The 15,551-nt window shown below is 41.8% G+C and overlaps 1 protein-coding gene across 2 annotated transcripts in view; it reads right to left on the reverse strand.

Moving 5' to 3' along the window:
- Positions 1-7,927: 7,927 nt before the first annotated feature.
- The window catches only part of ALDH1L1 (aldehyde dehydrogenase 1 family member L1), a 72,949-nt gene continuing 65,325 nt past the window's right edge, over positions 7,928-15,551 (reverse strand). For both annotated transcript variants that reach the window (XM_036738172.1, XM_036738173.1), the window contains 2 exons: positions 14,696-14,895; positions 7,928-11,085 (listed from right to left, as the gene is read on the reverse strand). In XM_036738172.1, the coding sequence (XP_036594067.1) occupies positions 11,030-11,085; positions 14,696-14,895 (256 nt within the window). In that variant the 3' untranslated portion in view covers positions 7,928-11,029. The remainder of the gene's footprint in view (positions 11,086-14,695; positions 14,896-15,551) is intronic.

The following is a 15,551-nucleotide window of genomic DNA, read 5'->3' on the forward strand; positions in this document are numbered from 1 at the left end:
ATTTTACAAATGAGGAAACTGAGGCTGAGAGCAATTAGGTGACTTACCCAGGGTCACACAGCTCACAAATATCTGGGTCAGGATTTGAACTCATGTCTTCCTGACTCCAAGTTCAAGACTTTATCCACTGTATTACCTGGCCTCTCTGATTGGGGGTGGGGGGAGAGATGGATTTGAGAGAGATCCCCGTCTTAGAATTGAGAGAGCTTTTTCATTAATTGGATATGTTAGTGGGAAGGAATGGGAAGAGTCAAAGCTAGTATCGAAGTTTCGAACATTGGAAGCCAGGTCAATGGTGGTGCTGCTGATGAAAACACAGTTAGCTGTGGCAGACTTTTTGGGAAAATAGAATAAACTCTGGTTACCTCTCTGCCTTGGAGGGGCCCCCAGATCCCTACATTTCCCTGGTTGGTCCCTCAAACATAAGTTGTGGGATGAAGGGCAAACGTAGAGAGATTAGCTTTAGCAAGGAGTAGGGATAACTCTTCTCACACAGGAGAATTTACCAGAGAATTCGCATTTGATAACCACAAAATAGGACACTGTTGTTTGCTACCAGTTATTCACTTATCAAGGTTATTGATCTTCGATGGGATCATAGATTTAGAACTGGGGGGGGGGTCTTACAGATCACCTCATCCAACACTCTCATTTTAAAGATGAAGAAATGGAGGCCCAAGGTCACTCAAGTGGGAGGTAGCAGAGCTGAGATGCCATGGCAAGTCCTCTGATTCTTCCCACTGCTCCATCTAGGAACACCAGTTAAACTAATTTAGGAAAATATCATTACCTGTGTCCATTTTAACCAGTCTAGCAACAGTGCGTAGGTTTCTCTGACAGCCAAAAAGCCTTCCTTTTCCTTAGGGCAAGTTTCTTTATCATACTAGATAATTAAATGAATGAATAGGTCTTAATGCTCATTGGAATGCTTGATCTATAGCTGTCAAGAACCTCAGAAGCCATCCAATCCGTTCTCTTTCATATTACAAGATGGAGAAACTGAGCCCCAGAAAGATAAAGGGATTTGTCTAAAGTCAGGTAAGTGGCAAATGGCATCAACAGGATTGGAATTGGGGTGCTCAAATTGCAGAGTCAATGTCCTTTCTTCTATATCACTCTACCTTCTTCACCTTTGAGTAGTCTTCTTCAGGAAGAAGGCTTCTAATCTAGTTCCTCCTGGATTATTTCAGAGTCTTTGACACCACTCTTACAGACCAACTCTTCAAACTGAAGATGTCATTGTATGCCTTGAAATTTCTGGTAAGTGAAAATTTATGAACTATACGTAACTGGGGGGCCTCATTGGGCACTTGCAAAGCTTCAGCTGCCTATGCTATGATAGAAAGGGCCAAAAGGTCATTGTGGGAGTGGTTGGGATCAGCTTGGAGGGAAGTAATAGAGCAGGGGTGAGGAAACCACATGTGGCCTCTAGGTCCTCAAGTGCAGCCCTCTAAGTGGATTTAGTCAAAAGGTCACACCTGAGGACCTAGAGGGGGACCTGTGGCCTTGGGCCCCCACCCCTGTAATAGAGGAGCAGGCAAAGATAGACACAATGGCCATCAGCATAGGAGGCAGGTACTTTACTGTGAGAAGACTGAAACAATGAGAATGTATGTGGCAGCCAGAATCATTCACAGGCAACAAGCAGTTAAGTACCTACTGGATACCAGGTATATATTAGACTCTAAGGGTATAAAGGCAAAAGTGACATAGTCTCTGCCCTCGAGGAGCTTACATTCTTTTGGAAGTGGGAGGTAATCCAGGATCTGGACCAATCAACCAATCAACATTTATTAAGCACCTGCAATGTTCCAGTGGGCACTGGACCACCCATCCTAGCTGGGACCAGAGTTGAAGAGCAATGAGGAAAGCAAGCTGTTTTTTGTGCTAATGGCCATTTTTTCTTTTTTCTTTTTTTTGTCCTTTCCTGCACAAGCTCCAGTGGGGGTGGAGTTGGAATTCTCCCTCGCTCCTCAACTCTAGGGGTCATCTTTGGCCAGACTTCATGTCTCTGTAGGAGGGACTCATCAAGTGGGCCATTTGTAATCTCTCTGAAATTGAACCCTGACCCCCAGTGAGCATCACTTCTAAGCTGAAGGATTTGCCCAGTTTTCCTCATCCTATGTGGTGTCCCTGAGTTTCCATGGCAACAACAGGACCGATTTGCTGCTGTGCAGGTAGGCTGTAGCAAAGAGAATGAAGTGCAGGAGCTTTTGGATTGTGTGCAGAAATGGGGACAGGGTAGTGTTTGATAGGTTGTAAAGGCTATCTATGGTTAAGAGGGTGACTCGGGGAATCAGGAACAGATATCCCTCTTCTGCACCAGAGAAGTCCCATATCCTTCACCTCCTGGGGGTGGTTTGAGGGTGGGAGAAACCAAAGCAGAGGAATGTTGGATAATGATAAGGAGGGGAAAATAGCAGAACAATGGAATCCAAGGGGGTCTGCAAAGACTTTGAAAGTGATTGCACTGTCATCTCATTGTGTGGAGGCAGCATTTAGTTATGGTTTTTAAGAAGCAGGAAGAATAATTATTATTCCTGGTGAATAGAACGCTAACTATAAGCCTGTGACCTTTGGACAAAATTGATTTAGTAGAGGAGAAGGGACTAACCCAAGTAAGCCTTTGGCACATGGGAAAGGGTAGAGCTGCAGCTGTCTTAGAATAGAGCCTTGTAGCGCTTAGAGCCAAAAGAGCCTTCTTAACCTTGAGTCCAGGAATTTTTAAAAACATTTCAATATAATTATTTCTCGTGTAACTCTATGTATTTTATTTTATGCAATTAAAAGCATTATTCTGACAAGGGGTCCATAGGCTTTATTAGATTGCCAAAGGGGTCCAGGCCACACAAAAAGGTTAAGAGCCCCCAATTGGGTCCATTCTCCTCCTTTTATATGTGAAGACATGGAGGTATAGAATGGGGAAGAGATTTGCGTTAGGTCCCAGAGCTGGTGCCAGTGCCCTACAGGGAAGGCAGCCCCCAGGGCCTACTATTCCTTCCTCTTCCAGGTATCCTATGGACTGGAGCTGGGATTGGTGCCTGCTCTGAGACAGGGGGTCAGCTCACTGACAATACCTTTGTCCAGGTCTATCAAAAGAATTTTCTACTGGATACATATATTATATAAACATATGCATGTATATACGCACGTATACACACACATTTGTGTGGGCACATTGACCTTTGCTTCTGGTTTTTAACTTGTTTATTTTCAGGGACTGGAAATGACGCAATAATTTTCAAGGTTTCACTTACATCACTCTGTCTGTGGTGAACAAAATTGCTCAATATGTAAATAATGGAGAATTGGTCCACAGTTGATTCTGGTGTGTATTTACTGTCCCACTGTCCATATCAAGCATGGCGAGAGTCAGTGAGGATATTCTGACATATAAATGGATGAAGCAGGGCAGCTTTCCAGTTCCTTCAGAGGAATTCAATTCAATGAATGTCTTTCTTTCTGTCTATTTATTTATAACATTCATTTTTTTTATATCTTGAGTTCCAAATTCTCTCCCACTAGTCCCTTCCCCACCCACTGAGAAGGCAAACAATATGATATCAATTATACATGTAAAGTCATGCAAAACATATTTCCATATTATTCAACAAACATTTAAAAAAATCTCTTAAAAACACAGTGGTTGAACATGTATAACCCATATCAAATTATTTACCATCTAAGGGTAAGGGGAGGTCAGGGAGGGAAGGATAGAATTTGGAACTCAAAACATTTTAAAAAAATGTTAAAAAATTGTTTTAACATGTAGTTGGGGAAGAAATAAAAAGTTGTGCCTGACTCTTCATGACCCCATTGTGGGTTTTCTTGGCAAAAATTCTGGAGTGGCGTCCTATTTCCTTCTCCAGCTCATTTTACAGATGAAGAAAGTGAGGCAAACAGGGTTAAGTGACTTGCCCAGGGTCACCCAGCTAGTAAGTATTTGAGATCACATTTGAACTCAGGTCAAGCCCAGTTCACTATCCACTGCACCACCTACCTGCTTCGTTTTAAAGTTCCGGAAAACAAGGCCAATGAAGGTAAAGGAACTTTCCCACATTACACGGGTAGTATGTGTCAGAGGTAGGATTTGAATCCATGTCCTCTTGCCTGAAGAGCCAGGACTTTTTCCCACTCTGTCTTGATGCTTTTCCTAGTAGGAGTCATCCAATCTGGTCCTTGAAAAAAAAAAGAAGGATCTGAATAGGCAGAAACATCAGGGGAGACCATTCTAAGGATCTGGAACAGTGTGCCCAAAGGCACCAAGGTGGGAAGGGGCAGGCTGAGATCAGAGAAGAGTGAGTGGTCAGGCATGGCTGCAAAAAAGAATACACATGAAAGGCTAGAAAAATTGGAACTAGATCATAGAGGGCTTCGAATGCCAGGATAAGGAGCCAGACACTTAATTCTCCCAGTACCGACGACATGAAGAACAAATAGAATAAGAAAACAGTTCTAGTTGGTGTGTGATTGTTTTCATATCCATGTCACTTGGAGGCCAGTTGGCACTGGCCCTCACTAATCTGGATGAGTATTGTAGGAGTATTTGATAAAGGTACCTTATTTGGCTTATGCTACAGCAGAATTTGGCTTATTTTACTCTCTTCTAGGCATTTTTCAGTCTCCCTGGCAGCATTTAGGGCTCTCTGCCCCACCTCCGCCTCCCTCCCCTCTCTCTCTCTCTCTCTCTCTCTCTCTCTCTCTCTCTCTCTCTCTCTCCCCCTTCCCCCTCCCTTCTTCCCCCCTCTCTTTCCCTCTTCCCCCCTTCTAGCTCTCCCAGCCTGGGTATGTAGCACCCATTCACAAACCTGATCTCACTGCTAGTTAGCATAGAAACTTTGACCTTTTCCAATTTCCGACCTGGTCCAAGTTACCCTTCCTTAGGTAGCCTTGTGGCCCTCTGCTTAGCATATTTAGTTCTAGACTTAGTTGTTCAGTCATTAAGTCAGGTCTGATTCTTCATGACCCTCTGGACCATACTTAAATATTTGGGAGAATTCATCACTTTTCATGTACTAGGGCTTTGGGTCCTTCTGTGATGCTCTCTCTATGGTTCTGTTAAGCCTGGTTATTTCTCACCTTCTTCTAATGCTAAATTAAGTAATGGGGGGTGGGGCAGAGAGCAATTCTCTCTGATTTCTCCATTGGAGGGCATTTCCACGTTAAGTATCATGATGCAGTAGAATCAGTTCTGTATTTGAAGTCAAGAGGACCTGGGTTTGAATCCTGGTTGTTATTTCTTACTATCTGTTTGACCTTGGTCAAGCTATTCAACTGCTTTGTCTCTCAGTTTCTCACCTATGAAATAAGAGTATCATACCATATAACTTGTAAGGTCCCTTCCAGATCTACACTTATGATCCTAAGTTTCTAAAATCTGTAGCGAGAGCTCAGGATTGTCAACCACCTGTTTTTCTAAAAGTCCATATTGGAGTTTTCGTAATGTAAGGAGCTCTCAGTATGGACAGTCCCTCCACTAACTCAGATTCTGTAACTTGAAGTCGTAGAGAACCCTCCTTGGCACCAACAGGTTAAATAACTTGCCCATGGCCACACAGCCAGCATGTGTCAAATCCAGAATTTGAACCCTGTTCTTCCTCATTCCACGGCCAGCACTCTAGCCTCTCTTGGTAATATAAATTCTTATTTATCTTATATGTGAAACACTGGATTTGGAATGAGAGATCTGCCATTTACTAGGCACGTGACCTTAGGCAAACCACTTTTATTCTCTGGATGCCTGTTTTCTAATCTGTAAAATTGGAATCATAAATAATTGCATTATTCACCTCCAAAAGCTTTGGTGAGGAACTGTTAAGATAATGCACATGAAAATTTTTGTAGACTTCATTCTTCTTTCCTTTTTAAAATCACATTTACCAATGGTTTGTCTACTTTATTGTGTTTTTTTTCATAAAACCAGCTTCTAGTTTTATTTATTAATTAAATGATTTTTTTTACTTCCAATTTTATTAACCTCTCCTTTGATTTTCAGGATTTCCAATTTCATCTTTAATGGAAGATTTTTAATTTGTTCTTTTTCTAGTTTTTTGCTTAGTCGCTTGCCCAATTCATTGATCTGCTCTTTTTCTATTTTATTGATATAAACAATTAGAGATATACATTTTTCCCTAGGTACCTCTGGCTGTATCTCATAAATTTTGGTATGTTATCTCATTCAAAGAGTTATCTACATGTGAGTAATTATATTGACCCTCTTGTAAATATTGAATAATCTTTGCCCATGTGCAGCGTAGGTAGGCTTCTTCAGTTTGAATATATCTGTATGACATGAATATGATGTAGTAGATAGAGAGGTGGCCTCAAAACCAGAAAGACTTGGGTTCAAGCCCTACCTTCAAAACATACCAGCTGTGTGATCCTGGGTAAGGCACTTAACTGTCTAGGCCAGTGGTGTCCAACTCAAATGAAAACTATAGTGCACCTAAGGATCCCTGCCTGTCACATCCTGGATTAGAAAGGCACATACTAACATTATCTATGTTCTATTGTAATTTTAATTTATTTCATTAAATATTTCCCGATTACATTTTAATCTGATTCAGGCCTTACTTGGGAGCCTTACTTACTTCAGGCAGCTGTAGGCCGTGGCCTCTCCTCTAGGCAGAAGGGAAGGTGCTAACTTTCACTGACAGAGGGAATTTCCCTATCCAAGGAGTTCCCCCATATCAATGACATCATAGATCTAGCCCCTATAGTTGTAATTAATTGTAATAATTTCATTCAGTACTTTAGTGCCCATATTCCTTAAGGATGGTGAATCTAGTGAACCTTCATTTTCTTTTCGACTTATGATGTTACTTGATATCAAGAGCAGGGTTTTGTTTCATAAAGTGTATTAGGGAATGCTTCTCATCATAGGTGGGAACGCCTTGTGAAATATGGGCGGGATCAGGCCCTGTTGGGATTGATTGAATTTTCTCCTATGGTTCTCTGGTCCTGGGGCTTTGTTTGGGGGGTTATTTTAACTTCTTCATACCCTAGAGAGGCACTTAGCTATTTCATGGCTCACTGGTCAACTGTGGACCAGTTGCATGGATTCAGAAAAGTGTTTTAGCAGTGACTGGACTACTATCTGCCTATATAAGGCTAGACTTTTAATGGTCCTTTCAGCTCCGAGATTCTGGCATTCAAAATTTTTAAAATAAAAAAAATTGTCATTTCCCATTTCATTGAATATGTGTCTACACATGTCTACATATTACATACATATACACATATGCACATATCTATGTGATTTTGCAGATTGAAAATGTTTTCTTTTATTTATTGTTGTATTGCCTTTATTGATAATTTTTTAATATGTACATCTACATATATTTTTACATACGTGTATGAGAAACATCCTGATTTTGCCATTAATTCATTGTGTGACACTGGATATATTCCTTCTTTTCTTTTGACCTCAGTTTCCTGTTCTGTAGAACAAAGGTGTTGAAATAGTAGATTTGGAGTTAGAGAACTTGGGTTCAAAGCACGGTCATGCCCCCTACCATCTGTGTGACTTTGGGAAAGTGACTTAACCTCTCTGGGCCTTATTTTCCTGCATTGTAAAATGAGGTGACTGGACATGATGACTTCTAAGGCCTTTATCAGTTTTCAGTTCAGACCCTATGATCCTGAAAATAATGGTCCTTCTGTTCAGCTAGGTGAGGTGGTGCCATAATTCACAGAGCGTTGTGCTTGAAGTCAGAAAGACTCATCTTCCTGAGTTCAAATTTCGACTCAAACACCTACCAGCTGTTTGACCTTGGGCAAGTCACTTAGCCCTGTTTGCCTCACTTTCCTCATCTGTAATATGAGCTGGAGAAGGAAATGGCAAACCACTCCATTTATCTGCCAAGAAAACTCCAAATGGGGTCATAAAGAGTCAGACATGACTAGAAAACCACCAAAAACAACAACATGGGTTCTTCTAGCTTTACCATTTTCTGAGATTGTGTATTTGTCAAGGTTAATTTGGCTAAAGGATTGTTTTGTTCATTTTTCCCAAGACCTAGTTTTTGTTTTGATAATATTGACTAGCTAGTTTCTTTTGCCATTCTAGTTACATTATTTTCCTCCCCTGATTTTAGAACATTTGTTTTCATTTTTGACAAGGGTGGTTTATTTTTAACTCTACAAGTTGAGAGAAATGTTAAAATCTGTGATGAAGTCTGTATTTTTCACTGTGTTCCTACCTGTTAAGTGTGTATGCGCATACATGCACGCTAAAAGAATAATGTTTGAGAATATAAAGAAACATGGTTTAAATCCCTGCTTTGTCACTTATCAGCTGAGTTACCTTAGGCTTTAGCAACTAACTTCAATGCATCTTACTTTTCTTTCTGAAAAATGGGAAAGTTGGATTATAATCCATTAAAGTCTTTTTAATTTCTCCCATTCCTTGAGTCTCTTTGGGTCATAGGGTAATAGGTTTAAAGTTGGAAGTTAGAGGGCAGCTAATCCAACCCCATCATTTTAGAGATGATAAAATTGAGACCCATAGAATTTAAGTGACTTGCCCAAGCTAGCACGAGTGGTCATTGGAAGAACCAAGAACTAGGTCCTCTGATTCCCAATCCTTCCTCTTTCAACTCCACCCTCACTGCCCGGTTTCCCCTTCTGTAAAATGAAAGGGGTTGGATTAGATGATATCCAGCATCCCTTTCAACTCTAATCACCTCTTATCGGAAATATCAAGTAGGGTATTCCCAATCACACCTCTTTTTTTCTTCCTATGAGTTCATCTAGAATTATAGATCACTGATTGTTGGCTTAATTCTAGCCTGTCTTGATTTGTTTCATTCAATTATGCAAATGTCCGATGATACTGGAGGATTTAGAATCTATTACTGTTTTATCTATTTGACTGGATGTTTAGGATATAAATTTGCTCAAGAGTTTTTTGGGTTGAACTTTAGGATGGGAAAAAATGCTTCCTACTAACCTCCAAAGGCTTTGAGTTTGGACCCAGTGGTGAATTATGTACAGTCAGTATAGTTCAATTTGGAGACATTCATAAGGTTGGTTGCTGGGTGACAATTTTTTTTCAACTAAAGCAATTCACAAAGGCCACCTGGTAAGGCATAGAGAAGTTGTGAGTACCTGCATTAGTCAAAACATGGCTCCTTGACATATGGAAGTAATATATACATTGGCTGAAAGTAGAACATAAGCTCCTTGAGGATAGGGATTATTTTTTTTTGTCTTTGGGTCCAAAGCACATAAGAACTTTTAAATAAATGCTTGTTGAGTTGAATGTAAGTTAAATTAAATGGAAAAAGTAAGAGTGCCTTGGAGGAGTCAGGAAAGGCCTTCCAGAACCTCATCTTGGCCAGCCCAGGAACATAGCCCCCCATACAAGGAAGAGGATTGTTTTAGGATATGATGAGAGGGGCTGAGAGCAGTGGGCATGATTAGAGAAAATTTAAAAAATGCGCAAGAGCCATGAAGGTTTGTAACTAGAATCTGACACACTCAAAGAAGCAGATGAAAGGGACTAGAGAAGGAGATGTCTTGGACGTTCTATATATATGAGACCAATGTGCAAAATATGAACAGTCGAGAGGGAGGGAGGGAAGAAGAGAGGGAGGGGGGGAGGGAGGGAGGGAGAGAGAGAGAGAGAGAGAGAGAGAGAGAGAGAGAGAGAGAGAGAAATTCTCCAATCTGGAAAGATGGGGTCCCTAGCCTTCTGGACTTGGAAAGGTCACATAGATACGGTAATGACACCGAAGTACTGCATTTTCATTTCAGGTAGCCATTCTCCTGTGTTGAATGATGGAGGGTTTTTACAAGATCTGCCTTTCCACGAAGCCTTCACTGATTCCTTCAGTTTACCCTCCTCTTTTCTTCTCTTGGTTTTGAAGAACACTGAAGTTTTGACCCACATAACTTACTATTTGGTTATGTACTGTCTTATGCCCTCTAGTTGTTTCTCAAGTGTTAATAGTGTCTTTCCATCTTGATTATAAGCTCCCTAAGGGCAGAGGTCATGTCTTCCTCTCCTGTATTCCCTTCAGTGCTTCTAATGGTGGTTGGGTACATAGTAGATATCCAATAATGATTTCTTGGTTAGTTGATATTTGCAAGGATTTCTAGGGAGGCAGCATGACATGGTAGGAAAAGGTATTATGGGATCAGAAGATCTGGGTTCGAATTCCAATTGGAATACCTACCACTGTGTGACCGACCCTTCACTTTCTCGATCACCTCATCTACAGAAAGAGAAGGTTGGACTAGGTAATTTCTAAGGTCTCTAACACAGAGGTCATCTTGCATTCTGTGTTCTAAGGTCCTTTCCAGCTCTGACATTGTATGTGCTGAAAATAAACCACTGCTCATTATATGGTTGGAAAAAATACAGAAGAAGAGGAGGAGAAATGGGGTTGCTAAATATGGAAACTATATCATTTAGAAAGATAGTCCCTCTTCCAGTTCTGGCATTCTATATTCCAGAGTTTCTTCCAGCTCTCATTTTCTATGTTCTAAGGGCTCTTCTATCTCCCATATTCTATATTTAAAGGGCTCTTCCAGCTCTAACCCTTTCAATTTCAGCACAAAAATTTGATAATTGCTTTTGTGGCGCCATCGGTCTCCATATGTGTACCAATGCAAAGAACACATTCAATATGTGTTTGACCTTCCCATTCAAGTGGTCATTAGTGGTGGGTAGTGTTAGCTGGTTGATCTCTTTGAAGGCAGGATGCTGTTTTATCACGGGAGGCACCCAGAAGTGGTAGGAAGGGAGAGGCTAGTTTCTTTTTAACCCTCTATTCCCTGAATTTGGGCAGAATTCTGCATGAAAGGTGGGTTGTGTTTCTCCAGTGGAAAGGGAAGACCCAAGGTAGGGAGGACCCAAGGTAGGGAGCCCAAGGTAGGGCGGATGTCACATTGTGCAGGTGACTGAAAGCCCTTCTTTGTCTTCCCCTCCAGGGGACTCATATTAGGAAGGATGGGAGAGCAGGGGAAGGCAGCGGGTTCACTCAACGCTGGGGCTGGCTCTTTTTCCTCACTGAGAGCTTCTTTTTCAGTATTCAAAAGTGACTGTCTTGATCTTCAGGTATTCATTGAGGGCCGCCTCACCTGTGAGAAATCACATACAAATCAGACATACTTCATAAAGGACTTTACATCAGTCAGCCTGGGTCCATGGATGATAAATATAGAACTTGAAGGAATCTTAAAGGTCATCTAGTTTAACTCTCATTTTTAGGGGCAGGAAAATGAGGGTCTGAAAGATAACATCTTACCCAAGGTCCCATAGAGAGTAAAGGGGAAAGCCAGGATTTGAACCCATGTCTCTTTGAGTCCACATATAGAACTCTCCCTAATTTACCACAATGCTTCCTAAGTGGCAGGTTCTAATCTGCCACTAACTGACTGACTGTGTGACCTTGGTCCAATTCAGTTGGGCAAATGTTTAGGCACTTATTATTTAAAAGGCACCATGCTAGACTCAGGATATACAAAGGCAAAAAGGAGACACTCTATGGTTTCAAGGCACTTAGATATTACTCTGCCACTCAATCAGCTTGCATGGCTTCATATTGCCCCTTGGATATGATGTAAATGAACTCTGTCTCTCTCTCTCTTCCCTTCCTCCTCTCCCTCCCTCTCTCCCTCTCTCTCTCCTTTCCCCCTCTCTCCTCTATTTCTCCCTCCTTCTCCTCCCTTCCTTCCCCCATCTCTCTCTATCTCTTTCTCCACCTGTCTCTGTCTCTCCCCCTTTCTAGCTCTCTTGCTCTCACTCAGGGGATACCTGGAATCTGTTTAGCTTTTAAAGCCATACAAAGTTAGGCTCCAACATCTTTTTTCCAGCCTCACTGTTCTCCTGTCCTCTATGATCCAGTCAAACTAGTCTCACCATTCCTTACTCCTGAGATTCCATTTCTCATCTCCATGCATTTGTACTAGCCGCCCCTCATGTAAGGAGGAATGCATCCATCCTTCCTTACCTCCCCCTCACCTCCTCCTCCTCCTCCTCATCATCATCACTACCACAATAAAAATAGCATTAATAAAGTGTTTGAAGGTTTGAAAATTCACTTTACAAATATAATCTCATTTTATCTTCACAACAACCTCGGGAGGTAAGTGTTATTGTATCCCCATTTTACAGATGAGGAAACTGAGACAGTCAGATGTGAAATGACTTGGCTAGAGTCAAACAGATAGTAAATATCTGAGGTTGCAATTAAACTCAAGTCTTCCTGATTCCAGGTCAGGAAAAAGAGTACCTCTCTTCCTTTAATATCCAGTTCAGGCACTACCTTCTGCATGAAGCCTTTCCTGATTTCCTGCCCCCAACTACTTATGTTCCTCCCCAATACCTTGTATTTAATTAGATAAGATATATGTGCATTTATTAATTTTGTATTTATGCTGTATATATTTTGTTATGTCCTTGTCCTCTCCCCCATTAGAATGTCAGCTCTTTGGGAGAAAACACGGTTTCATGCTTTGTGCTTGTATACCCAGGGCCTAGGACAGTGTGGATGGTTAATAAATGCTCATGAGTTGATTACATTGTACTAGGGTAGAGTAACAATAGGTACATAACTAAGTAAATACAAGGGGTGCGTGTGCGTGTGTGTGTGGTGGGGAGAAGAGAGGAGAGAGAGAGAGAGAGAGAGAGAGAGAGAGAGAGAGAGAGAGAGAGAGAGAGAAAGAGAGAAAGAGGGAGAGGAGGGAAGGAGGGATAGAGGAGGAGAATAAGGGGGAAGGAGGAAGAGAGAGAGAGATGAGGGAAGGCTTCACTGAGGAGGCGGTGCCAGAATCAACCCTTCAAGGAAGGCAAAGCCAATCTTTTCCCTTCTTTGGGCCTTATCTTCCTGTAAAGACATTGGCCTAAAGGGCTTTCTGAGTCTTTCTAGTTCCCAAATTCTCTGCTGTTGTCTCATTACCTCTAAAAATCACCAGAAGTGGCAATTTTACTGGGAAACTTTCTCTGCTTCATTGAATAACCATTAGAGAACTCGGGTCTTTGGGCCTGGCTCTCAGAAAAATTATGAAAATGGACAGTTTGGGTTTTCTTCAAAGATAATTCATATTTCCAAATGGTTTACAGTTTAAAGAGCACTTGCCTAACAATAACCTTGGGACATATTAGTCCCATTTTATAGATGAGAAAAATGAGGCCCAAGTGAAATGAAACTTTCACTTGAGGTCACATAGGCAGTAAAGGTCTGAGCTGGGGTTCAGCCCTGGCCTCCCCAGCCAAGGCCAGCGCTCTCTCACTGTACATCACACCACCCTGTGACATCTTCCCACTGTCCTTCTGCCTCACTGCCTGTGTCTCCTCTTCTCTGAGGCAACATGAGAGTGGGAAGAATTCTAGACTTGGAATCAGAAGATCTGGGTTCAGATCCTGTGTCTAGCATTTACTGGCTTTGAGATCATGGACTGGTCATTAGACCTCTTAGAACCTCAGTTTATTAATTTACAAAATGGGCACCATAATACCACTTCATCTACCCCCATGAGGAATGGATTTAGAAAACCTAAAAGTGATCTATGGGAGCTATTATTATTATTGTAGGGCAGCTAGGTGGTGCAGTGGATAAAACTGGGCCTAAAATCAGGAAAGCTCATCTTCCTGGGTTCAAATCTGGCCTCAGACACTTACTAGCCATGTGGCCCTGGGCAAGTCAGTTAACCCTGCTTGCCTCAGTTTTCTCATCTGTAAAATGGGCTGGAAAAAGAAATGGAAAAAATATTCCAGTGGCTCTGCCAAGAAAACCCCAGATGGGTTCACAAAGAGTCAGACATGACTGAAATGACAGAACAATGACAGTTGTTATCATATAGATGATTCAAGCAAAACAGCAGAGGCCATCGAGGATAAAGGACATGATGACCTGAATTATCCAGCTAGAGTATCTACAGGAATATTCATTCAACAGGGAGTTAAGACTGGAGCACTGTTTCCTGGCTGGGGGGGGTGGTGATCTCTGAAAATATCTTAGCGGGATATGGAGCAGAGAAAGGAGGATGGCATGTGTGTGTGCTCACACTTGCATGTACATGTGAGTGTGTGTACACGTGTGTGCATGCATGTGCATGTGTGCTCAAACTTGTGTGTACATGTGCATGTGTGCATTCGTGTGTGCGTGTGTGCGTGCATGTGTGTGTGTGTGTGTGTGTAGGTAGGTAGGTTGTTCCAGCTCTCTGTGCTCTCAGTTTCTCTTTCTGTAAAATAGGTGTAATTACATGTGCTTTGCCTACCTGACCAAGCCGCTGTGTGGACATTGGAAGAAATAGAGGCTATACCTGGGATTTCATTAGTAGAGGTAACTAACTCCCACGTGAAGAAATTCCCTAAAAATGCAAGTTGGCACCTTCTCACTAGCACTTCTCACTAGCAATTTATAGTCTGAGAAAGTTGCCCAGAGCACTAAGAAGTTAAGTGACTTTCCCAGGGTCACAAAGCCAGTATAATTAATAATAATAATAATGATAATAACAAAGCCAGTATAAGAACAAATTTACATAGCAAAGCACCTTACAAATATTATCTCATCTTACCCTTATAACAGCCCTATGGCAGTACTATTACATGCATTTTACAGATGAGGAAACTGAGGCAAATAGAGATTTAAGTGATCTGCCCAGAGCCACAGAGCCGGTGAGTGTCCAGGGGCTCCAGATTCAGTGATGTTTCCCCTATAATAGAAATGCAGCATCTCATTATTACCTAAGTCCTTGCCAAATCCGGACTGCTTGAACCCTCCGAATGGGGCTGCCACATCTGTCTTGTTGTAGGTATTGATGAACACGGTGCCTGCCTGAAGCTTATCACTGACATACAAGGCTTTGTTAATATTCTGGGTGAAGACCCCCGAGGCCAGTCCAAATTCTGTGGCATTGGCTCGCTGTAGCACGCCATCAACATCCCTGGGAAGACATAAACAAAGAAAACCTTGTATTCTTATAGCACTTGATGGTTGCAGAGTACTTTCATACCCATTATCTCATCTGATCTTCTTAACAGTCCTCTTAATGTTATTGCCTCCAAATGAACCAAATTAATTAAGGAATGGAGGAAGGAAAGAAAGGAGGGAGGAAGGAAGGAAAGAAGGAGGGAAAGAAGGGAGGAAGGAAGGAAAGAAGGAGGGAGAGAAGAAGGAAGGAGGGGAGGAAGGAAGGAAGGAAAGAGGAGAATGGAGAGGGAGAAGAATATAGTGAGAACGATCTCTAAAGGGAAAGGAATATTGGGAAAGGATGGTATGGAGAATTTTCCTCCTACTCAAAAGAAAAGAGGGAGTATGGAAAGAAATTGGGACGTGGAGTAGGAAGACCTGGTTCCAATCCTGACTCTGTCTTTGTGGCCTTGAACAAGAACCTTCTACAGAGGATCCCTCCTCTGTAAAATGAAGGGGTTGGGCTAGTTCATTTCTAAGGCTCTTTTTAGCTGAAAACTGGAATCCTGCATGAAAATGATATCAAGGCCTCTATGAAAAAACTGTCAAAGTCTTCCCTGGCTACAATCCTATATTGGTCCTCCCTAGCCCTAAAGTTAGTTACATGAGACTGAAGATCGAGAATTGACA

The sequence above is a fragment of the Trichosurus vulpecula genome, chromosome 9 (genome assembly GCF_011100635.1).
Source record: "Trichosurus vulpecula isolate mTriVul1 chromosome 9, mTriVul1.pri, whole genome shotgun sequence".
NCBI lineage: Eukaryota > Metazoa > Chordata > Mammalia > Diprotodontia > Phalangeridae > Trichosurus > Trichosurus vulpecula.